At 44.7% G+C, this 25,673-nt stretch overlaps 1 protein-coding gene across 5 annotated transcripts in view; it reads right to left on the bottom strand.

The window, feature by feature from the left end:
* Positions 1–25,673, bottom strand: part of LRRC31 (leucine rich repeat containing 31) — a 180,574-nt gene that overhangs the window by 19,151 nt on the left and 135,750 nt on the right. For 4 of the 5 annotated variants that reach the window (XM_089780767.1, XM_075937909.2, XM_089780766.1 and 1 more), the window contains 6 exons: positions 15,311–15,568; positions 13,895–14,044; positions 13,355–13,522; positions 4,319–4,486; positions 1,807–1,974; positions 287–454 (listed from right to left, as the gene is read on the bottom strand). In XM_089780767.1, coding sequence (XP_089636893.1) covers positions 287–454; positions 1,807–1,974; positions 4,319–4,486; positions 13,355–13,522; positions 13,895–14,044; positions 15,311–15,568 — 1,080 coding nt within the window. Of the gene's footprint in view, positions 1–286; positions 455–1,806; positions 1,975–4,318; positions 4,487–13,354; positions 13,523–13,894; positions 14,045–15,310; positions 15,569–16,514; positions 17,737–25,673 lie in introns of those variants that run through there. The other variant, XM_014573482.4, reaches the window with a different exon arrangement.

Raw genomic sequence — 25,673 nt, 5'->3', positions numbered from 1 at the left:
AGTGTAGGCAAGTTCTAAGATGCTGAACAAGGAAAATTGCAAGTTCTTAGCACCTCTCAGGATCAGCCTCCACGTGACTAGTCTAGGATCATGACTCCAAGTGCTGTGACTTAATCAATAGGCTAGCTGTTGTCCACAATCACTGCACTACCAAATCTGCATAGATAAAAACTGGTCCTGACTATTAAAATCTGACAGAGGTGGTGTCTATTTTTGGCCTTTAAGACATTTTCAAAAAAGTTAAAAACATATATATTATTAATGAATTTTCTAAAAATGTCCTTACTGAGAACTGCCATGTCCTCTTCTGTTACACAGCACTGATGGAGATCCAGGATTTCTAGGTCTTTAAAACTGGCCAAATGAGCTGCTGAATACTTAAACCCTCCACCAATCTCTTTATTGCATGATAGGTCTAATTTGTTTAGTTCTGGTAAGTACTGGAAAGCACCATCTAAAACCAAAAAGGCAAAATTCACAGTCACTGAATATTCTAAACACAGAAGGCAGATTATAGATTTAATGTTTGCTTACTCTAGTGTTACTGTTTGAGAAAGGTGTCATAATGACAGCTTTGGAGAATGAGGTCTTCTGTGTAGTCACAACAGAAGTCAACATTGCAAATCTTTTCCCACCAATGTCACTCAATCTTCCTCTGAAAGAACCACCCATAAGTCAGAGAACAACTCACCCATTCATACTCATTAATGCTTCAGTCTGTTATCTGAGAATACTGCCAAGGGTGCCAAACAGCTCTAGTTCTGATACTGAGTTTTGCATGGTGAATACTTAGTCCACTAGACAAAGCTAATCTAGACAGACTTCAGGTGATGACTTTTAGGGTATCTCTATACTGCAGTGTAAACTCATGTTTGAACCTGGCCTAACTCCTTTGCATCTACATTACACTACAATTGTGCTAGCCCAGGGCTCAGATCCAGGATGCTGCAGGGCTGGAGGATCCAAGCTCAAGTCAAACTGGGACCCAAAGTCCAAACCCTATTGCTTTACAGTGTAGTCACAGCTCTGCTTGACTCAGGTTCCAGGAGTCATGCAGAAGTACTCCACAATTCCATGGGCCAACTTCCTTAGTACTCTCTATCCCAATAATCTGCAGTGTACTCTATTGAAAATGGAAGTCCTTCAATCCCACACTCCTTAGCAAATGGCAGCATCTTAAGTCAGTGGTAAATCATTCCATTCTGATCACAGATCTGCAATCATATTACCAGATAGCTTCCTGGTTTTGCAAAGGGGAGTGAACTGATCAAGCCTTTTGCAAAGTGAAGTGCTTCTCGGTAACATGCAGGCCAGGTAGTAGAGTTATCTCACAGTACAGCATGTTCTTAGGGCTAGAGCTGCCACATTTCAGGGAGCAAAGCACTAGGGACCCTAGAATACAGGTTATTTTGACTTGGGTTTGCGCACTGCAGTGTGGATGCGAGAGCCCTAGTTTTGAGTTCAGGTCAGAAAAATCTTAACCTAGGGTTAAAATACAGTATAGATGCTCAAACTCAGGGTTCTCTAACATGGATCTGCTAACTTGAATCCCACTAACTTTGGAATTACATTCCCAAAGTAAGTAGCCCTTTAAGATGACTTTGAACCAAGAAACTAGCGCTGAAAGTCTCTGTTTCCTTTACTAAACAACTTAAAGAATAATTGTCTATCAATATTTTTTATATTCTTATGATTTCTATCACACAAAATACTTGTTTCATTGCCTTTAGCCTAGACATTTTCTTAGATGACTTTTAGATTTAAGCTTGTGATTCCAAATTTAAACCCCTCTAAGAGTAGACTGACCTAAATACTGGAGGCCATCTTTCTTTAATCCACACATGTGCAAATTTAATACTTTCAAAACTGGCACATTTTTCAATTCCTGAGCAATACTCTTCAGACTGCAGCCAATGTTTCTGTTGATAGAAAGATCTAATACTTCAAGGTCACAGATGGCATTTAGAACCTGAGCTGGAAAAAAAAGGAAAAACAGAATTGATTAGTTATGAGGTTTACTTGGAAGGATGTTGCAGCATATCTAAGCAGAAATGAGCCAAATCGTTTTGCTTACATTCAAACACAGTCTAACAACAGGAATTCATAAATTTGACTTAGGGTACTTCTACACTGTAACACTATTTCAAAATAACTAGCGCTATTCCAAAATAACTTAGTCCATATCTACACAGCAGGAAGTTATTTCAAAATAATGTTGAAATACTGTCAAGCTGGAGGACTTCTTACTCCGACTCCTGTAACCCTCATTGGACGAGGAATAAGGGAAGTTGGAGGAAGAGTGCTCTATTTTGAAATAAGTGCTGCGTAGACGCTCCCAATTTCAAAATAAGCTATTACTAAATAAGCTAGCAATTGACGTAGCTCAATTTGCATAGCTTATTTCGAGTTAAGCCCTGCTGTGTAGATGCATCCTGAGACTCATTAAGTTCATGTTCTGTTTAAAAAAATACAGTGAAAAAGTAAGGGAGGGGATCAGAGAAATAAAATCTGTGAAACAGTAGGGTGAAAAAAATGAAGAAGAAAAAAAAGGCAATGAACTGCATAAGAAAGAACAGTGAGGGAAAGAGAGAACATTCTAATGAGAAAGGATGAAGGATGGATAGATAGATAGATACTGGTGCTAGTCTAGTTTGGGGGGTGGGAAGAAGGTTTAATCCTTCATTTTTAGTTCAAAGCACAAAAGTTTCTTTTTAGAGAGAAAACCTTTTTCAAAATACAGAATCATTTCAAAAGAACACAGTATTAAGTTATGGAGTAGGTATAGAGGGAAAGGAGAAGTGTTGTAAGCTCAACTAGTTTTGCAAACCCTGTGAATCGCCCATCAAAAAAACCCTAAGGCTGCGTCTAGACTGGCATGATTTTGCGGAAATACTTTTAACCAAAAAGTTTTTCTGTTAAAAGTATTTGCACAAGAGAGCATCTATACTGGCATGTGCCTTTGCGCAAAAGATTTGCTTTTGCGCAAAAGCATCCATGCCAGTGTAGACGCTCTCTTGCGCAAGAAAGCTCTGATGGTCATTTTAGCCGTTGGGCTTTCTTGCGCAAGAAATTAACATGGCTGTCTACACTGGCCCTCTTGCGCAAGAATACTTGCACAAGAGGGCTTATCCTTGAGTGGGAGCATCGGAGTATTTGCGCAAGAACCACTGATTTTGTACATTACAAAGTCAGTGTTTTTGCGCAAATACTCGCGACCAGTGTAGACAGGCGGCAAGATTTTGCGCAAAAGTGGCCGCTTTTGTGCAAAATCATGCCAGTCTAGACGCAGCCTAAGGCTCAGGAAATCTGGAACACTGCAAGGATCATAATGCCTAACTATGAACCTAATCCAAAACCCACTTAAATCTTTCTATTAACTTCCATTACTTTGGATCAAGCCATACAAATGAATAAACAACGTATTTCTAGTACCTTCCATCCAAACTGGCAGACTTTATAAACATTCATGAATTTCACTAAAAAACATATTGATAAGACAACATTTTTACCCCATTTTGGAGATCATAGAATCACAGAATACTAGGACTGGAAGGGACCTCGAGAGGTCATCGAGTCCAGTCCCCTGCCCTCATGGCAGGACCAAATACTGTCTAGACCCTAATAGATATTTATCTAACCTACTCTTAAATATCTCCAGAGATGGAGATTCCACAACCTCTCTGGACAATTTATTCCAGTGTTTGACTACCCTGACAGTTAGGAACTTTAGGAGATGGTCAAGCCCATGGAACAGATAAATTTGGACCAACAATTATAAACATTGGCCCTGATCACGTAATGCGTGTCACATGGCTGGGACGTGAGTCCCCAAATTTAGTCACATAAATGTAAATGTCCTGATTTTCAGAGAGGCTCAGCACTTGAAACTCTCATTTCAGTCTCTATTTGTAGAGTCTCAAATCTAGACCTATGAAAAATCAGGCCACTTTTATTATATGCTTAAATTTGAGTCTCTCAGCTATGTCTAATTTTAGGCTCTCAACTTTGAAAATGTTGGTTCAAGTGATTTTTCCAAGGTCATACCTGAAATTATTGGCAGCATTGAGATTTGAAACACAGATATCTTTCCTCTCAAACCCATGCTACAACTAGAAACTTATCCAATCTCATATGGTTAGAAAGAAAGGGCTTGTTTGGAAACCAATACAGATAATGTTATAATGGCCAACCAGAAATTTAGTAACTTTCAATCAATAGTAAGCTTAATATTGACTTTGTAAAATGCTAAAACAGAAATCAAAACAGTTACAATTATGAAGCACCAGTATTTTAACATAGGTATGTGAAATACACTTACCTAAAGATTCTCCATCTTTTGCTGTTAGACTGCAATCTGTAAATTTTAAGATTTTGATCTTGCACCCTTTCTGGAATCTTTTGGTCAAGAGGGATAGTTTTCCACCTATGTTATTATTCCAGGATAAATCCAGTTCTTCAAGGTGAGGAATGGTTTCAAGTGCATCACCTGTTACAAGGCACCCAGAAGTCTAAGATGAATCTCTGTACTAGACACTCTTTTAAGTACAGGATAAAAATGCAATTTCACACAATATGAAGATATGTCTCTAGTTATTTCTTTCTCATTTTAATTATTCAGTTTTGTTTTACCTTCTTCTTTGAAAAAAAATGGTGCATATCAGGTGATTTCTTGTTGCATAAATATATGTGCTATGTAACACACACATCTCTCCTACTTTCCACCCCTGACTCTTAGAAAAAAAAAATCACAATGCTCGAGTTTCCCTGTAAACCTGTGACAAAGATCCAGAATCCATAATATACTGGGATATCTGCATAAGTGGAAAAGCTGTATGGATTATCCTTTATAACTCTGATTTTTTAGATACCTTGCAAATTTCCAACTTCCTCTGCACTACATCTAGAGACCACAGTATTGCCAGCTCCAAAGGTACAAATATCATGGGTCAGGTCCAGTGAAAATAATGAGACTGGCTTTGAAATAATGAGATTATGTAAAAAAAAATAGATTTGGTTTCTTTTTATTTGCCCTTTGCTTTTTGAGCCTTTAGAATGTTTGGGGGTCAATTTTTTCATTTTCTCCACAGCCACAAGGGCTAGAAACTCACTTTTTCTTTAAGAATGAAAGCTGAAATAATCACATATCCATTTGACTCCAGGAGCTGGGACTTTAAGGAAAACAATAATTATCATGACAAATCATGTAAGTTGGCAACACTGATGCCATCTTGGATAAGGCCAGAGTTAAGAAGGAAAAAGTCCTCTCAGAGCTGTTTATGAATCTTTAAAAGCATCATTTCTAGCAAAGAGAATCAACTTGAGCAAGTTTAGACCAGGGGTAGGCAAAATACCTCTCATGGGCCAAATCCAGCATGCCAAGCCACCAGATCCAGCCCGCAGACACCCCGCTGGGATCTTCAGGCACTCAGAAGCCACTGAATTAAGCCGAGCACTGCTTTGTGTGCCTCTCTGCTCTGGAGGAAGTGGGGAAGCTTTGTGTGATCTCCTCACTTCCAGCCCAATCCTCAATTTCTATTGGCCAGAAACAACTAGCCAATAGGAGTTGAGAGATTGGCTTTGGGGTTGAGGGCAGCACAAGCCTCTCCCTCTCCCAGAGCGGAGAGCCACATGGAGGGAGCAGTTTTAAGCGGTCTGGGGCTGTGGCAGGGAAAGAGTCCAGCCTGCCTTAGGGGTGCTCTAGAGCTGCTGGCTGGGAGATTCTTAGGAAAGCACCCAAACACAGGGTGGTTCAACTCAGCCACCATCAGATTTTCATCCCCTTAAGCAAAGGCTGAGGTGGAAACCAGAGCAGAGATAGGCTAGAGAGAAAAAACATACTCTACCTTTTCCAATGAATAAAACACAGAAGAAAGAAAACATGTAAAGAGTATGAAAAAAGTAGCGAGAAAAAAAATTACACAAAAAATTCAAAGCAAATTCTAGCCCATGGCATAGTTTGTGAACCTTCAAAATATTCCATAAACTTTGCAGAACTTCAAACTCCACTGGGTTTGCCCTTCATTTATATGGACACAGTGAGCTCATTCACAGTAGTAAATTCTATGTTCAGTGGTAAATGTCTGCAAGATCAGGGCCTCTAAAGAACAAAAGAAAAACCATACTGTATCAGACTAAAGATCCATCTAGCCCAGGATCCTGTCTTCCAACAGCAGCCAATGCCTGATGCCCCAGAGGTAGAGTGAACAGAAAAGGTAATCATGTGATCTGTCTCCTGTCATCAATTTCCAGCCTCTGATAAACAGAGGATAGGGACTCCATTCCTGCCTATACTGGCTAATAGCCATTGATAGACCTAAACTCCATGAATTTATCTAGTTCTTTTTTGAACCCTGTTGAAGTCCTGGTCTTCACGACATCCTTTTGCAAGGAGTTCCACCGTGCGCTGCATGAAGAAAAACTTCCTTTTGTTTGTTTTAAACCCTCTACCTATTAATTTAATTTGGTGACCCCTAGTTCCTATGTTATGAGAACAAGTAAATAACTTTATTCACTTTTACCATACCAGTCATGATTTTATAGACCTCTATCATATCTCCCCTTAGTCTCCTCTTTTTTAAGATGAAAAGTCCCAGTCTTTTTAATCCCTCTTCATATGGATCCCATTCCAAACCCCTAGGATGCGTCTACACTGGCATGATTTTGCGCAAATACTTTTAACGCAAGAGTTTTTGCGTTACAAGTATTTGCGCAGGAGAGCGTCTATACTGGTCCAGGACTCATCGTAAGAACGATGCGCTTTTGCGCAAAAGCGCGTCTACATTGGCAGGACACTTTTGCGCAAAAGCAGAAGCCCGGAACCATTTTGAAGAGGGCAAATGGGCAGCAGCCCTTTCTGGGGGTGGGGGTTGGAGCTCCTTTGAGACACGTGCTTAAAGGGATCTCCCCGGACACTCATTTCTCTCCTGCTGCGTGCTACAGGACCTCTGACAGCCGTAGCAGTTCCATTTGTGGTTGCCCTCTGCCTTTTTGGACATCACTGCCTTGTGCCTTTAGTGCCTTTGGCTGATTTTTGTAGCTCAGCTTGTTTCTTGTGCCATGGAGCCAGGGGCGGCCATGTGCCTGCTCTGGCCCCTTCCGGCCATTTTGGAGTGTCTGCAGCTGCTGCTGCAGGCTGCTGCAGTCCTCATCCAGGACCTTGAGGCGCAGGTCGCTCTGGACTCCCTCACCAGGGAGGCCATGGCGTCCCTGTGACATCCCCACACCAGTGTGGAGAGGCTATTGTGGAGACTGGACACCAGTACCAACTGGTGGGACTAGCTGGTCCTGGGGCAATGGGACGACCAGCAATGGCTCCGGAACTTTCGCATGCGAAAGCAGATGTTCCTGGAGCTGTGTGCCTGGTTCACCCCTATGCTCCAGAGAACCACCACCAGGCTGCGAGCACCCATCCCGGTGGACAAGAGAGTCGCCATCGCACTATGGAAGCTGGCCACCCCGGACAGCTACCGATCGGTGGCACACGAGTTCGGGGTGGGCAGATTGACCGTCGGTGCCGTTGTCATGCAGGTAAGTCCCAGGGGATCGGGGGAGGGTGCTGCACTCCATGCCCAGGGGCAGGCAAGACTCCAGACTGGGTCACCCAGGGGTTTAGGCCGTCCCTCCCTAGCACAGGCCTGCTGGTGGGGGGGGGGGCCCCCGGTGCGTGTGTGTGTGTGTGTGAAGACAGAGGGCATCACGGGGGGGGGGGGGGGCAAGGGAGCACGCACTCACCCTGCCTTATGTGATGTGTTCCCCTGTGTTTCTCTGCACCCTTCTGCAGGTTGTCCATGCCATCAATGACATCCTGCTCCCGAGAGTCATCCGCCTGCGCGACGTGGAGGCTATGGTGGCCAGCTTTGCTACCCTCGGGTTCCCCAACTGCGGGGGAGCCCTGGATGCAATCCACATCCCCGTCTATGCCCCGGAGCATCGAGCGGCCCATTTTATAAACAGAAAGGGGTACTTCTCAATTGTACCCCAGGCCCTCGTGGACCACCGTGGCTGCTTCCTGGACATTTATGCAGGCTGATCCAGCAGGGCACATGACGTCCGCAACCTACGCAACTCTGGCCTGTTTGGCAGGCTGGAGGCAGGCACTTACTTCCCCCACCGGGAATTTACTGTCGGGGATGTGCCCACACCCACATGTGTTGTGGGGGATGCGGCCTACCCTCTGCTGCCCTGGCTAATGCGGCCCTATACAGGACAGCCGGACCACAACCGGGCCCGGTTCAACGACCACCTCAACCGGGCCCACAACCAAGTGGAGTGCGCCTTCAGGCGTCTGAAAGCCCAGTTCCGTTGTTTGCTCACTCGTCTGGAGATGGGTGAGCAGAATGTCCCGGAGGTAGTGGCCATGTGCTGCGTGCTCCACAATCTTGTGGAGCTGAGGGGGGAGGCCTTCCTCCTGTCATGGATGGCAGGCGAGAGCCAGGCCTACGAACAGCCCTGCACAGCTGCCATCCGCCAGGCACACCACGATGGGGTGCGCATCCGGGAGGCCCTGATGGAGATGTTCTCCAGGCCCCATAGTAGGGTCGCCTCTGTCTCCCTTTACATCTGCCTCCCATCCCCTATCCTCCCCTCCCCTCCCCTCCCAACAAACAACACCACAGTTTTTTTTTAAAACACAAAATTGGAACTTTTTCTTTACAATGGGGAGGAGTGAGATGTAGGATGGTGTGGGGGGGAGGCTTTCAACTGGGAGGAGGAGGAGGCTCTCAACTGGGACGGGGGTGAGCTACTGCTGGGAGGGGTGGCCCCTGCAACTGCTTCTGCGGGGGTGGACCTGCACATGGGGGTGAGGCCGCGTTGGGGCAGACAGCACGGGGAGGTGGGCAGGAGGGGCAGGAGCAGGAGGGGCCATTGCAGAAGGGGTAGGGGCAAGAGCAGGAGGGGCCATTGCGGGGGCAGGAGAGGCCATTGCGGGGGCAGGATGCATTGCTATGGGAGAGATGGCAGGTGCACGGGGCAAGGCCATGCCATAATAAATGGCCTGGCCAATGTGCGCGGTGAGGGTGGAAATGGCATCTGCCATGCGCACGCACTGGGCCTGGAAGGGGCCCCAGGCCTACTGGCGCCATTCTAGGTCTGCCTCCACCCGGCGCGTGATGGCTGCCTCCACCTGTTCGATGGCCTGCACATGCCGCCGAAGGAGCTGGTCCCGCTGCCAGACCCACCGCCTTGGTGGTTGGATGGCTGGGGGTGCTGCCACTGCCACAGGGCTGGAGGGTCCCCTGCTTCTGCTTGGTCCCACTGCAGGGAACAGAAGAAAGGATGGGTCAGTCAGGCAGCCCGGCCACTGTCCCTACACCTCATACCCTCCCCTGAGCCCAGGTGACACCATAGTAGTGTGGCTTGGGCCCACTCGGTTACCCCCTTTTCCCTTTGTGTTGTATGTTTGCATACAGGACTGCCCCTGGAGTAGGGTCCTCCTCCATGTATTGTAACCACCAGTCTGTGTCCTGGCCCCTTGGGGGGTGGGAGGGTGCTTTTGTTGTGTTAACCTATGGAACTCCCTGCCGGTGGAGGCTGTGAGGCTTTGGGCTAATCAGTGGCATTTGACAGGGAGCGAGATGAATCCCCACACAGTGCCTGGGAGCACATCTGGCAGACGTGGTCTGGGTTTTCAAATCCCCAACATGTGGGATGTCTCCTGGATGGAACCAGGAGAGTGACTGGGGAGTGTACCATCCTTGCAGCAAAACTCAGGTGGCCCTAAGGCCGGCCCGAGTGCTTCCCCCCCTCCCCCTCCCACTAGCCTTCACACACAGTAGCCCAGGGGCATGTGTGGCCGCAGTGGGGACTTCCCTCAGGGGGCCAGCCAAGGCACCAGGAGCAGGTGAGAGGCTCAGTGGGGGCCATGCTCACAGGGCTGTGATGCTGCGGTTTTCCCAGGAGCAGCTGGCTGTGCCTCACAGCCAGGCATGGAACAGTGTGCCGTTCTGTGTGCTGCACCCTTGCGGAGGTGCGGGTCTGGCCTGAGCCCCTGGGGCCCTTGCTGGTTCCAGCCGGCATCCACACTTCCCCCCTGGTCCTGCCAGATGTGTGAGAGTAGCACGGTCCCAAACGTGCCCTGGAGCTGCCTGCCACGGCCACGTGCCGCTTGGTCACCAGGCTGCACGTGGTTGCATGTGCTGCATACTGCTAATGCTACACAGCGTGCAGTTCACGTGGCCTGAGTGATGTGCTCTCCCGCTCCCCCCTCCAGGCGCCTGGCTCCCCCACCCGCCCTTGTGAGTGCAAAGTGCAACACTCACCGGTGGATCCTTTCCCGGCCTTCAAGGACGCACGGGAGACATCAGGGCTGCCGGAGGGGGCCTCTGTGTGGAGGGTGGCAGTGCTGGCCTCGTCCTCCGACCCACTGGCTGGCTCTTCTTCCTCCCCCGCCTCGCTGGTCCTGGTGATGGGGGGTGCCTGCAGGTGTCCATAGGGATGGACGGTCTCTGGGGTGGTGCCTGGCCCAGGATGCGGTGGAGCCGCTGGTAGTGGGGGCAGGTGTCGGTTCCTGCCCCCTGGCCCTCACTGGCCAGGACGTAGCCCAGGCGCAGCTCTTTCACCTTAGCCCGGACTTGCTCAAGGGTCCGGGCTGGATGTCCCTCGTGGAAGAGCGCCTGGGCCATGTGGTCAAAGATATCCGCATTGCCGCGACGGAAGCGGGTGTCATGGAGGGCCTCCTCTTCTTCCCAGAGGTACAGGAGGGCCTCCAGCTCCCTTGCAGACCAGGATGGGATCCGTTTTTGGCCCCTTGGGGCCTCCTGCACTGGGGGTGCGGGTGGCTGTTCCCCCCTGGAGCTGTCACCCTGCTCTGGTGGCTTTTGGGAACGGCAGTAGCAGCATGGCACAGCTTTGAGCAGAGGCAGCAGAAAGGCTTCTGCCTCATGGCCTCTGCAGGCTGCGTCTGCCTTTAAGGGGTCTCGAGTTACTAGGAAGTCCAGAGCTGCTTGCAGGTACGGAGCGTCCAAGCAGCGACTAAGGCTTTTTTCCGTTTAGACTGCCTTTGTGCAAAATGTCTTGACTGTCTGTCTACACTGGCCTCTTGCACAAGAACACTTGCACAAGAGTGCTTATTCCTGAGCGGGAGCGTCGGAGTATTTGCGCAAGAAGCACTGATTTCGTACATTACAACATCAGTGTTCATGCGCAAATACTTGCGGCCAGTGTAGACAGGCGGCAAGATTTAATGCCACAGTGTTGGGCTGCTGTGGTGTTTTTCCTACCACAGGGATGTTAAATTTTATTACATTATGGTTGCTATTTCCAAGTGGTCCAGTTATATTTACCTCTTGGACCAGATCCTGTGCTCCAGTTAGGACTAAATCAAGAACTGCCTCTCCCTTTGTGAGTTCCAGAACCAGCTGCTCCAAGAAGCAGTCATTTAATGTATCAAGAAATTTTATCTCTGCATGCCAACCTGAGGTGATGTGTACCCAGTCAATATAGGTATAGCTGAAATCCCCCACTATTATTGAGCTTTTTATTTTGCTAATCTCTCTAATCTCCCTTAGCATTTCATGGTCACTATCACTATCCTGGTCAGATGGTCAATAATATATCCCTACTGCTATTTTCTTATTAGCAGAGCATGGAATTACTATCCATAGAGAGTCTATGAAACATTTTGATTCATTTAAGATTTTTACTTCATTTGATTCTATGTTTTCTTTCACGTATAGTGCCACCCCCCACCAGCATGACCTGTTCTATCCTTCTGATATATTTTGTACTCTGGTATGACGGTATCCCACTGATTGTTCTCATTCCACCAAGTTTCTGTGATTCCTATTATATCAACATCCTCCTTTAATATGAGGCACTCTAGTTCACCCATCTTATTATTAGACTTCTAGCATTTGTGTATAAGCACTTTAAAAATTTGTCTCTATTTATCAGTCTGCCATTTCCTAATGTGTTAGACTCTTTTTTATTTCATTGTTTCTCATCTGATCTTACCCATATTTTATCATCTTTCATCCTCTCTTCCTGATTATAACAGAGAATCTCTATTAACACACCCTTCCATAAGGGATGTCTCTGTCTGATCCATGTGCTACTCCGCACCCATCACCTTTCCCCCTCGCCCTTAGTTTAAAAACTGTTCTATGACCTTTTTAATGTTAAATGCCAGCAATCTGGTTCCATTTTGGTTTAGGTGGAGTCCCTCATTCCTGTATAGGTTTCCTCTATACCAAAAGTTTCCTCAGTTCCTAATAAATCTAAGATCCCTCCTCTTTATACCATCTTCTCATCCACACATTGAGACTCTGAAATTCTGTCTGCCTACCCGGCCTTGTGCATAGAACTGGAAGCATTTCAGAGAATGCTACCATAGAGGTCCTGGATTTCAATCTCTTTCTTAGCAGCCTAAATTTGGCATCCAGAACCTCCCTCCTACCCTTTCTTATGTCACTGGTACCTACATGTACCATAACCACTGGCTCCTCCCCAACATTACACATTAAGTCTATCTAGAAGTCTCAAGAGATCCACAACCTTGATACCAGGAAGGCAAGTCACTATACGGTTCTCCTGGTCATCATAAACCCAATTATCTATGTTTCTAATGATTGAATCCCCCATTACTAACACCTGCCTTTTCCTAATGACGGGAGCTCCCAGGTATCCTCAGTGCGAGAGGATACCATAACATCATCTAGAAGGAGGGTCCCAAGTATGGGATGGTTTCCGTCTGTTCCCATTGAGCCTTTCACCCTCCTTAACAGCACAGACTGTCTGACTGGAGGTGGCACAGTTCTACAGTGTTATACAATTACCATATCTAAAATGAAACTTCACTCTTGGTGGGGTGGCTAGTTGCAGCCAATTACAGCAAAACAGTAAGAGGAAGGAAAAACTTGGCCAAATTTCTTACAAAAAATGCTGAGGGATCTTGAATGCTCACACTGAATAGACAGCATGTCTCTTCCAAAACATATCAGTATATCATCATCTGCAGGGAACTGCTGTATCTGCCATTGAAGGAAAATGGCCTCAACTTACCATGCTGTGATCTTATCTTCCAATTCCGAGCAGTCCACCAGTAGGCATTTTAATCCTGCTTCTTAAAATGTTACTCCGATTGAGCAATTTTGTTGCACTTGAACAAACAGATCCCAATTCTTCAACCATTCTGCATATGAGCAACTTTTTCCCAATGAATAACCCCACTGAACTCAGTGAGACTAGTCCTATGTATACAGTAACTCACAAGTATAGCTGGGAGTTTACACTGTCCATGTGGAGACAAAGACTAAGATTTCTGGCCGCTGTGGTGTGACAAGTACAGATGTAATGGCTCACAACAGACCCTTGGTAATGAGTTGTTTGAGAATTAAATGTAACTGCCATACTGTACCTAAAGAAGTAACATCCTCATCTGTCAATGCACAGTTGTTTAGTTGGAGAGTTTTTAACTTGCTCACATTATGGAGCTGAAGAGTAAGGGGTTTCAGAGCTCTTCCTATAGAATCATTCCAGGAAAGATTGAGCTCTTCCAGCTCTGGTAGAAAAGGTAACACAGCAACTAGAGGTAAAAAAAACAACAGCAGCAAATATAACCCATTTAATTTGTAAATGTGTGTGTATGTCAATATGTCCCAATGTAAAGGTGCTTTTCTAAACTAATATAATATGATACAGAATGATTTGTCTTCAGAATAAAACTCTGTACACCTCAGCTTTCCTATCTGTAGAAAGGGTATAAGGATATCTATCTCCCTTGCAGCATTGCTGTGTGGCTTAAATTGTTACTGAATGCTTGCAAAATGCTTTGGGATCATCATATGAAAATGCTGAATAGGAAGAAAGGAGAAGGAAAGCGGGGGAAAGTGGGATTGAACTATTTCATTGGCAAATAAGAATAGAAAACTCTGTTCCATAAGTAGCTAATGCTTACCTAGCTCCATTAAATCAGTTGCCTCTAATGCACAATTATTTAGGTCCCTATTCTTCCTGTTGGGCTTCCTACCCAGTCTGTGCATGAATTGCTTAACTCTCCATATACCAGATGTTGTGTCTGTTTTGGAAATGAGATGAGGAGGTTTGTCTGCATAACCAAAAACAGGGTTGTGGTTACCTTTACAAGCAATCTAATTGATGAGATTTTGTTTTGTGTAACTACAATTGTCAGCTTAAGACATGACATAAAACATATTAACTCTGATGGAATTTGTGGAATGGCTGCATTCCCATTTTAGAGGCCACTAGTGGAACCTCTGAACCATGTTAGTTGTCCATTGTTACCATGAGTAATGGGTACAAGTGCACCATGCCCTGTTGATGGTACCTGATGCTGAATGAGAAAAAAATCTTCCTGTGGAAGTCTTGGGCTGGTCTACACTGAAGACTTTTGATATTAACAGGACCAGTTCAAGCACATGAAAATTAGTGTAAATCACTAATCAGATGTATACTGTGTATGGTTACCCCTGCACTAGTCCTGCACTAGTATTATAAGCACCTCAGTTCAGCCCATTACAGTGCTGGTATAGACTGGAAACAGTCAACACAGCTTCACCAGTTCAATTAGTCCTTGTAGTGCAACCCCACAGTGCTTCTGCTCACCCTTCAGGGACAGCTCTGAGTACTGTTTCCACCCTATTTTATGCATGTCCAATAGATACTGGGGTGGCTCTTAGAAGGTCTTGGGTCTGCACAACAATTCCTCTTTCATCTTACTTTCTTACAAATTGGAATGAATAAGTAACAGTGCACCTATTCTGGCCTTTAGGAACAGTAAGCAAATATGTAAAAATACTCCTACAGAAATTTTAAATAATACCCGTCCAAAAATGAGCAGCCAAAAACTGACCAAAAGACAGCAACCCCTTCTTTCCACATTTTGACTCTGCTCCCTTTTTGCAAACCTCACCTTCAACCACCCTTCAAATTAGAAGATTGATTTCCATCCTCAATTGGTAAGTAATACCTGCTTTTGCTGTTGTCTTAAAATTGCTATAGTAGCAGGGATGGCAGAGTCAGACCTTAAACACAAGTAAACCAAAACTGCCACACCAGGGGCTAATATCCCACATAAACTCTGCAACTGATGAGCTTCCATTGTCATTGATCTCTCACATGTGGAACCAAGAAGAGGAACTCAAAAGCTTAATCCCTCCCTATAGCCTAGAAACATGGGTCCCAGTTCACACTTCATGTCTCTCAAATGATAAGACCTAGCATGACAATGGCTTACTCAGGAGAAAAACACATAAAAATAAACTAACAATAAATCACAGGATTTTGTCTGGCAGTAAAACAAAGCACTCTTTCATTATTTCCAATGCACCCAACACCGTGGTATCAGCATTACCTGCTGCAGGAGGAGCTTGCTCCTCATTCTTACTATCTGTTTTAGACTTATGGATTTCTACACCTTCACTTTCTGCTTTGCTTTTGCCAGTAGATTTCCCAGTGGGTAAACTCTTGAAGAATCTAGTGCTTGGTGAGCACTGATGTTTTCCCTTTTCTATAGAGGATTTTTTCCTTTGGATCTGGTTCATAATCAGCTGAAATGGAGATCTCTTCAAGACGCTCCCTTCACATCTATCCTGGAAACTCTGGTTCACACCTTTCGGAAAATTGATAAACATGAGTAGAAGTGTTTTACAGCATTTATTACTGGTTACTTTCCCCTTCCCCTGTCATAACAGTGTATATGATCAGGAATTTCATATCTGCTTTCCCACCATTCTCTCCAGATCAGTGTCAATGGTATGTCATTCAGTGGACCAGATTCAGAATTCATTGCAATGCCTGATGCCTTCAAAGGGCGCTGCAGGTGTTCAGCACCACAATAGAGGTGCCGACTATTTTGCACAAAATGGACCTAATGGACAGTCTCTACTGTGCTGGTGCCATTTTATGTTAGTTCATTGGTCAGAGTAGTTCTAAAAGCCATCTTATCTTATCAGTGGAAGGGAATACCTGGGTGGGTAGCTCCTTTGTCACCTCCTTCCTAACAGTCTACCTGAAAATTATTTGCATATATCCCTTTGCCAAATGTTGGGGATGACATTCTAGAGCTCCCACTGACTTCAGTGAAGCTAGGAGTTTACCCTCTGCATTTACATAAGCCAGAAAAGTCTTGTGATTTGCTTTTACCAGCTAATTTCAGGTATAATGCAAGCATTACTTTTCTCAGAAGAAAAACAAAATTATAATGTAACATCAGAAACACTGGGTTCTTCTTACATAGTTCTTATACCAGCAATTAGGCTGAAACATTCCTTTTATATACAGCTAATTTTTATGAAACTTTGTTTTGTTTTTAAATGTTTTATTTGGTTTTAATGGTGTTTTGTTGGAAAGTTTGTGCAGAGACAAGTGCTTAAGAAGTGGGAAAGGAAAACTTTTACATACCATTATTTATTACTTGATTAGTCAAAACTACATTTCTCATAACAGGGAGATAATATAAAGCAGAATTATATATACATGATGTAAAGCAATTCTATTTACTTTTGTAAGTTTGTATGCACTGGTACTGAAATATTTTAATAGACAAAGTTACCTACCTGTCTTTTCCATTTCTGGAATAAAGGATCAGTTGCACCTTTTAAAACCCTTTCATCGCTTGGAAAACAAATGCTCCATACTCTAAACATGAAGGACTCTCTTCCGTAAGTGCCAGATTTTCTAGGGTGTTTCCATTTTGTTGTTGTCCTTTGGCAAAAAGTTTCTGTCTTCACCAATTTGAAATCAGCTGCTCAGTACAAACGGGCTGATCAAATACAAGTTGTGGGCTATTTGTTCTGCTGATTTTGAGCTGTCAGGTCTCCCAAAATATTTAGAAAACACTCTTTTTTAAATCAGATCCATGAATAATTCATTTGACTAGTCTTGCCAAGTTTTCTTTTTAGAATAAATTAATAGTAAAAAAATGAGGAAGTCATGGCATGGACTTCAGTACTGATCTTTTTACCTCCTACAGGTTGTTGGAAGCAGCTGATTTTAAAAGGCTGAGTCAGTTTATAGATCAAATTACAAGACTATCTGAAGAAAAAGCTCTTTGTTTCTTCCACCTCTTTGCTGAGTGCACTCTAAAAGGACTTATAGGAGTGTGAACAAAGCAAAGCCTTTAAACAGTTTGCATACTTTGGTTGGAAATGTTTTAGTAAGAGAAACAGTAGGAGTTTGCTTGTTTTTGTTCACATAAAGTACACGATTGTCTGGACTGTAATTGATGCAATTCTATAAGCCAAACTTGAAATCCTTGTTCACTCATATCTCCCACTCAAGGTTCCCTTTGCTTAATCAGCACTGCCCAGTCAGATAGCTCTGTGGAGCCCTGAGCCCCTAACTGGGTGGGGCTGAATAAGCAGTCTCAGAGTTGTATTGCCACTCAGCTTAAAGAGAACCTTGCTTCCACTGAAGTCAGTTTTGTCTGAGTAAAGTTTGAAGGAGCTGTTCCTGTGTCTTTAACTGCAGCAAAAAAAGTTCAGTTCTGGATTGACAGGAGTCCACAAACCAAGACACACCACGATGATTACTACTAGCAGGGCCTGTCCTATGCCAAATGGCATCCGAGGGGAGGAATATCTTTGGCGCCCCCCTCTCTGTTAAACATTTGAATACCTTACAGCACTCTGTGCCTGACACCCATTCAGTTGCCTGGATTGCTTGCCCCTAAATCTGGTCCTGACTACTAGTAAGCACTTTTGTCTACAGTTATAGAAGAAAATCTAAGGACTGTATGGCTCATGGAGTCTGAACTACTCTCTTCTGCAGATGCAGTTTTTCTGGGTCAAGAAGAGGAATATGGATAGGGCAATATATGGAAATTTATTCTGCTATTGCTTGTGTTATATCTGTTTTGTGGGTAAGCAGAGTACCTTCTACTCCAAGGCTGTGTCTACACTGGCCCCTTCTCCGGAAGAGGCATGCTAATTTCTAACTTTGGAATAGGGAAATCCGTGGCGGATTTAAATATCCCCCGCGGGATTTAAATAAACATGGCCGCAGCTTTTTTTCCGGCTTGGGGAAAAGCCGGAAAAGAGCGTCCAGACTGGCGCGATCCTCCGGAATAAAGCCCTATTCCAGAGGATCTCTTATTCCTACTTGAAAGTATAAGAATAAGAATAAGAGATCCTCCGGAATAGGGCTTTATTCCGGAGGATCGCGCCAGTCTGGACGCTCTTTTCCGGCTTTTCCCCAAGCTGGAAAAAAAGCGGTGGCCATATTTATTTAAATCTCGCGGGGGATATTTAAATCCCCCGCGGATTTCCCTATTCCAAAGTTAGAAATTAGCATGCCTCTTCCGGAGAAGGGGCCAGTGTAGACGTAGCCCAAGACTATGAGACTGGCCCACAGGGTGAGCATTAAATCCTTTCAAATAATACAATGGTAAAAATTAAGGAGGATGAGTTACTAACTCTATCCTCAAAGAATTCTGTCTTCCCAATATACAGAAAGCTACTATGATCATGATCAGAGGCCCACTGATAAATCATGTATCCAGCAAAACCTACCTGATCCACCAAAGATACTGACAAACTAGAGGGCATTTGGCAAAGAACAACAAAAATTATCAGGATAGGGGCTGAAGGAACTGATGGTTGAAAAGCAATTATATAGTTTGGCTAAAAGACAGGTGGTGTGGGAAAACATACCAGTCTGTAAATAGCTGCACGGTTTAAACACCAAGGAGAGGGAGGAATTATCTAGGTTGATGCATAGGAGTATAGCTAGGAGTAAACAGGATAAGATTAAGACAGGAAAAACCTGTAGCGAATATCAGGAAAATCTTCTTGACAGTATTAGGCTGTGAAAGAGTCTCTCAATTGTGCAAGAGGTGCTTAAACTAGACTGGAAAAAGAGTGTGTTGCAGTGAACTTTCTACCCTTGCTGGCAGAGAAATGGAGGTATTGGCCTAACACAGTGTTTTCCCCGGGAACTGAAATTAGGAGGGGTATTTGAATTTACAGGGAGGTGTTAGGGCCATTGTCAGGTAAGACTGTGCAGGTGAAGGTGGCGGTATGTTTTCCAATGTGCACTACTTTGCATCTAGCAATCTCAACTATACATATAATATGATGGGGTCTAAATTAGCTGTTACCACTCAAGAAAGAGATCTTGGAGTCATGGTGGAGAATTCTCTAAAACCATCCACTCAATATGAAGCAGCAGTTAAAAAGGCTAACAGGAACTTAAGAACAATTAGAAAAGTGATAGATAAGACAGAAAATATCATAAGACTTTATATAAATCCATGGTTTGCTCATATCTTGAATACTGTGTGCAGTCTGGTCACCCCATCCTCCCCAAATATATATATTGGCATTGGAAAAGGTACAGGGAAGGGCAGGAGTGACTGGTGAAAGATGACATCAGGGGCCATTGGCCCCATGACCCTTCCCCCAGCTCAGGGAAGGGCCAGGACAACCCCCGTAAACTGCAGACTTTGCCTCTTCCTGCTCTGAGCCTCCTTGAATCTTCTCATCCTTTGCTCCACCCCCATTCTGCCTCTTCCCCCAACTAATGTGGCCTAGAAGACTAGAAGGGCTGGAGGTACCCTGGAAGACAGGTCCAGCATGGGTAGCAGTGGTCTGGTCTAACTCACTGGCAGTTATGGATAGAGTCCTGTGTGGATACAGATACCCATGGATATAAAGAGGATATCCACACATTTTCAGTGTTCTAGATACAAAATGTGTATCCACATCTGTATCAGCAAAAATGAGCCACAGATATCTGCATTCACATCCACATATGCAGATACTTAGGATTATAAAGCAGATATCTACAGATTTGGAGGGCTCTAGCCACAGTGAAAGCGGAACAACATGGCCCCAGCTCGCTCTGCTTCCAGACCACATCGCTTCACTTCTCTCTGGTGAGTGCAGGAGGAATAACACTAGTTTGAATTAGGAGCTTTAATTCAAACTACCTAGTCCATGCCACGTGTAGCCGCAAGCAGGTAGTTCGAACTACGGAGTATTTAAAAATGGCAGTGCCCAGGAACATGCAAATAAAGCCCGGGATATTTAAATCCCAGGCTTCAGTTGCAAGTTCGAATGCCTACATTAGCCACTCTAGTTTGAACTAGGGTGGCACTGAAGACATACTCATAATGTTATCCTGATTCCTGATGCTAGTTACTTTGTACAGTATAAGTGATGCTCATTCTGACTGGTTCAGTCCTCTGAGCTATGCTTTTGTCGTCTCGCTATATTTCATCTTGTCATGTCTCCAAGCACCTCATCTCACATTTCTTGCCACTGCCAGACCAACTCCAGTTTATCTGACCCACTACCTTGCCCTGCTCTTTTCCTTCTTGTTTGGGAATCCAGTGTTAGGGGGTTGAAATGTGGACAAGTTGTTCCCTTTGGGTCTGTCTAGACTACATGGCTCCATAGACAGAGCCATGTAGATGAGTTTACTAGACATAGGAAAATGAAGCAGCAATTTAAATAATGGCCGCTTCATTTACATCAAAATGGCCACCACGCTGTGCCGATCAGCTGCTTGGCAGCACAGCGGAGCAGTCTGTACTCACCGCGGTCGACAAGGGAAGCCTTTGTCGACCACTCTGGTATGCCTTGTGAAATGAGGTTTACCGGAGCAGTTGACAAAGGCTTCCCTTGTCGACTGCGGCGCGTCCAGACTGCCCCGCTGTGCCGCCAAACAGCTGATCAGCACAGTGCTATGGCCATTTTGATGTAAATGAAATGGCAATTCATTAAATCACCGCTTCATTTTCCTATGTCTAGTAAACTCATCTACATGGCTCCGTCAATGGAGCCATGTAGTCTAGACATACCCTTTTTTCCTGAAGTAAAGGTTCAGGAGTTGATTGAGTAGAATGCTGCACTCTCATTGCAACTCCACAGAGACAGTTAAATTGCAATTTGTGACAATCTGTATTTATGGCATTTGGGAATTTCTTGAAGACTGATTACAGTTCTTTATCGTAAAGCTAACATTAATGCTTTCACATGAGCATTTTATGTGGCATACTGTCCATTCACAAATGCTTTCATTACTACAAGTCTTTAAAGGATTCTGCAGAAAATCTAGTGCTACAGCGAGAACATCGAATAATACTATAAGGAGGGAAATTCTGGTTGGCAGCAACCTAATTTCCTCTTCCCATAGGGTGTATCTCTGGCCTTACTTGCAGGAGCTATGAAGGGAAAGGGAGCAGCAGAGAGATTCCAGTGCAGAGCAGGATGATACTGGTCAGACAGTTGCAGTGTGATGGAGTAAACACTGATACTACTTAGGAACAACACAGTTTGTGCTCTGTATTAGCATGAGCTGTAGATTGCAGTGTATGCGCCTGGTCATGTCCTCCTTATCCAGCAGTGCAATGGTCGACTTTCCCGCCAATGAGCACTTCGGGTACTTGCTCTACTCCTGCTTGGAGATTCTCTGAGTCTTCTTCCCCTCACTAGGACACCCACACTGTAGAGAAGAACTGGCGTTTGTAGGTAACAAAAGATTCAATTGATCTCTTGGGTGATATGCAGGCAGGTGGTATGTGATCACACCACTGTCTGAGTACCCCATGTGAATATGCTTGCATCAGTTCTTTCACTGTGTAATAAATTGGGATGAGGATAGGCACAGAAACTGCCCTAGAACAAAATAGTTTATAATGCATCCTGCTCATCATCCACTGTAGCGAGATTAATTTGGATTTTTGTACTTTGCCTCATTGTGACTCCTTAATCCATCATATATTCCCAGGGAATAATGCCATTAAAAGATTAGTGCCACACATTGATTTGAGAACAAGGATTTGCAAACACTGAAATCCTATATTCCATGTACTTAATCAGTGAGTGCCACAGGACTCCTCGTCGCTTAATTAGTGAGTATCATTTTGGGGATTTCTCTTCAGTTTAGTAGTGCCTCTTCTAACATAAATCCAACCTCCAAATTATTTATTTGATGTACCTATTCTTAAAAGCTTCAGGAGGTAGCCGAATTAGTCTGTACAGGATAAACTTAAAAAACAAAAACTGGTTTGGTAGCACTTTATACACTAACAAAACATATCAATGGTATCATGAGCTTTCGTGGGCACAGCCCATTTCTTCAGATGACCAGAGTTTTGTTAAGTTTGTAAAGTGCTACCAGACCAGTTTTTGTTTTTTAAGTTTATCCTATTTTTAAAAGTACATCTGGTTAAAATAATGAAGATCATAAGTACAGTGGGCAAAATTCTCCCCTACTCTTATTCCAGTCCTATCAATGGAGTTACACAAGGATGAATTTGGTCCAAAGTCTATAAAAATTTAAGGGATTTATATACTTAATAAGCAAGAATTAAAAAAAAAATTATTTTGAATTCAGACTATAACATTCAATGGCCCAGCCAGAGGTCCTTGCTTTTTTTCTAACATGGGCAACTTCTTAAAAGAGATTCTGTCATAGGGCTTGATCCTGCATCGAGAGGCATCAACTTCCCCAGTTCCTGGAATGGGGGCACTCAACCCCTGCTCAACCCCAGGTCCTGCCGCGACTCCACCACTGCCCCCAAGCCTCCCACTCCCATCTTGCCTCATCTCACCTGACCCCTTCCCTTACATCTTCCTGTACCTGCTCCTCCCCTCCACATGGTCCACCATCTGCACAAACTAAACGACTGATCGTGGCAAGTAGGCTGGAAGGGGAATGGGCTGAACTGTGAGGCTGCCAGTGGGTGCTGAGTACCATAATTTTTTCCATGGATGCTCCAGACCCAGAGCACCTGGAGGGTATGGCTAGACTGTGGGGGGGTTTCGGGAAACCAGAGGTATCCCAGAAAAACTCTGCCACATCCAGGAAATGTGTTTGCTCTTCTGCTTTTTTTCTGGAAGAGCAAAACTGGTACCATGCCACTAATCTATTGTGGCTGACTTTAAACCAAGGGAACTCCTGCCAAAGACTGATGTGCTTCAACTGTGCAAAGTTGGTAAAAAAGTTGTTGGAAACCCTGAAATATACCCTGGACTAAGCTACAATTAAAGGATATGTCATTACATGAAGATGGGTGCAAAGGAAGCTGCTCCACTCACGGGTGCTAGAACAATTTTTATAGTGGCTGAGAGCCATTGAACCAAAGTGTAAAAACCCAGGTGTGACGGGGCACCCTCGCCCCGCACAGCGACTCCCGCTGAGCAGGCGTTGCTCGGCACCAGGAGGGAGGCAGCCTGGCGGTGCATGGTGTGTTCCCGTGGTGCGCCGTGGCTTGCGGAGCCGGCCGACCCGTGGGTGGCGGGCCGGAAGCGCAGAGGCGAGAGCGGGGATGGGGTGGAGGCGTTCCCCCACCTTGGGAGTCCGGCGCGTCGGGGAAACAGCATCGGGACACGACAGCCCCGCCCCCCCTTCTGATGACGTCAGGCAGGGTGGAAGCAGCAGGATGTTTAAAAACGCCACCGCCATAACCTGGGGGGAGGGGGGAGAAGAGAGAGAGAGAGAGGGGGCGAGTGGCTAGGTGGAGGTTTTGGAAATGTCACCGGGGAAGACCCTGGAGAATGGTTGGGGGCCAGAGAGGGCGCCTATGGACTGGCGGTTCCAGTCCACTGACTACTTTGTTGCTGAGCGTCGGCAGCCTGTCCGCTAAAGGAAAGGTGAGCCTTCCGGCGTCGAGAAGCCAGGGACGGGGAAAGGAAGCAGCCCAGGGCAGAGCCCATTTGGGGCTGGTGGGCTGACGCGTTACAGCAGGATGCCCCATCAGCTGGACCGGATCCAGACCGATTCGTGTTCTTAGGGCCCTGGGCTGGGGCCCGTGAGTGAGGGTGTGCCCAGGCCCCCCTTTTCCCCACCCCACGGCCTTGGGGGAGGCGCTGGTATTCCCGCGCCACGGAGAATGCTGTAGCCGAGGTAGGAGGAGTGTCCTAGCGGCCGCCAGAAAAGGCGTCCGAACGACATTAAGCCCTCCCCCCCAAAGGGGGAGGGTCATAGGGTACCGTTGGATGAGACTGGTACACCAGGGTATAATGAAAACCATGTCAAGTCAGAGAGTGCTGTAGCACCTATTCCGGTAGTTCCAGCACCTATTGCTCCCTTGACCATCTTTGGTGTATCTCAGTTGAATTCAATGTGCATATATGAGGGTTGAATTCAGATTAAAGTCTTCAGACTTTAGCTGGTTCTGCTAGATCATTTGTTTTCACTGGTTTCTTGGGTGGCTGTTTAACTTAGGTTTCACTGTGCTGTGAAAACTTAAACCAATGCCTTTTTCCAATATATTAATCTAATGTCTCAAAATGACCAGAAAGAGAATCTTTGAAGTTACATTGATTGTATTACAGAGAACATATCAAACATTCCCACGAGCGTTAATGCATATGAGTAATTCTGCATGAGTAAAAATCCCACAGACCTCAATGAGAATACATATGCATAGAAGGGTTGCAGAAATGCAGTTTCAGATTTTAACTTTGTACTATGTTCTTCACATTTCAAAAACACCATTCAAAATATTTCTCACTACTGTTTTTTTAATGTTTTGAAATTATGGTGCTAGTATTCACAATATTTTTCTCCTGCAGAAGGTAATTGAGATGTTAATACTCCCCAAGTGGACTTTTTCATCAGTCCTGCTTGTGACTTCAAACTTTCTCAGTTAATACACTATTTAGGCTATGTCTAGACTGGCATGATTTTCCGCAAATGCCAATCTAGACCAATCCGTGCCAATCTAGATGCGCTTTTACGCAAAAAAGCCCCGATCGCCATTTTTGCAATTGGGGCTTTTTTGCGGAAAACAAATCTGAGCTGTGTACACTGGCCCTTTTGTGCAAAAGCTTTGTGCAAAAGGACTTTTGCCCGAACGGGAGCAGCATAGTATTTCCACAAGAAGCACTGATTTCAGACAGTAGGAAGTCAGTGTTCTTGCGGAAATTCAAGTGGCCAGTGTAAACGGCTGGCAAGTTTTTCCGCCAGTCTAGACGCAGCCTATAGTGTTTTCCTGAAGGAAGAGTATGAACTCCCTAGCATACTTATTTAGTCCCCACAACAGTTCACTGTAGCAATAGAGGTGCCTTGCAAGCATTCTCATGCATATGGGCAAACGGGTACACCCATATGTATGAGCTTGTAAAATTCATTCGGTTTAAGTATTTCTAAAAATTAATTGTCCTTTTTGCTAATTTTTATTTGCAAGAATCTCATTGAGAATGAGCTTTGATTTCATAAAAGAAAAAAGTGTGATTCATAGTATGAAATGTATCTTTGTTTTATAAAGTTTATGTTCTTAGTGCTTTGATATTAGAATATTTTGAAAAACTGTAGGGCTAGAAAAATATATTTATAATATTTTTTATTGTATTACCATTTCCCAGTTTGTCAGAGATTTTCAGTGCTTGAAAATTCTTTTTGGTTGAACTTATGCCAGGAATAATCCCCTTTCAGTTAATCATTTACATGAATGGGATTCTGAGTTCATGGAAGGCCTGCAAACTATATTAATGACTAGAAACCTAATTAGAAATCAACAGAGTCACAGGATCAGTGTTTCTTTCATACGATACCATCTGGTATAACAGATCTGATCCTACAGGTCCCGCTTCAGGAAAACTCTCCATTAAATTCTATGGAACAGTAGCCAGAATAAGTATTACTTATTCTGTATTACTTAACAAGTATTACTTATTAAGTCTGAGCATGCTTCTGTTTGGTGATAAGCAATTCATTCTAAAGTACTTTCGATTATCATCTTAAATAATGATGTTAGACAATGTATT

The sequence above is a fragment of the Pelodiscus sinensis genome, chromosome 10 (assembly GCF_052426305.1).
Source record: "Pelodiscus sinensis isolate ZL-2025 chromosome 10, ASM5242630v1, whole genome shotgun sequence".
Classification (NCBI taxonomy): Eukaryota; Metazoa; Chordata; order Testudines; family Trionychidae; genus Pelodiscus; species Pelodiscus sinensis.
Note: the sequence above shows the minus strand (reverse complement) of the source record. Positions and strands in the feature narration are given on the sequence as shown.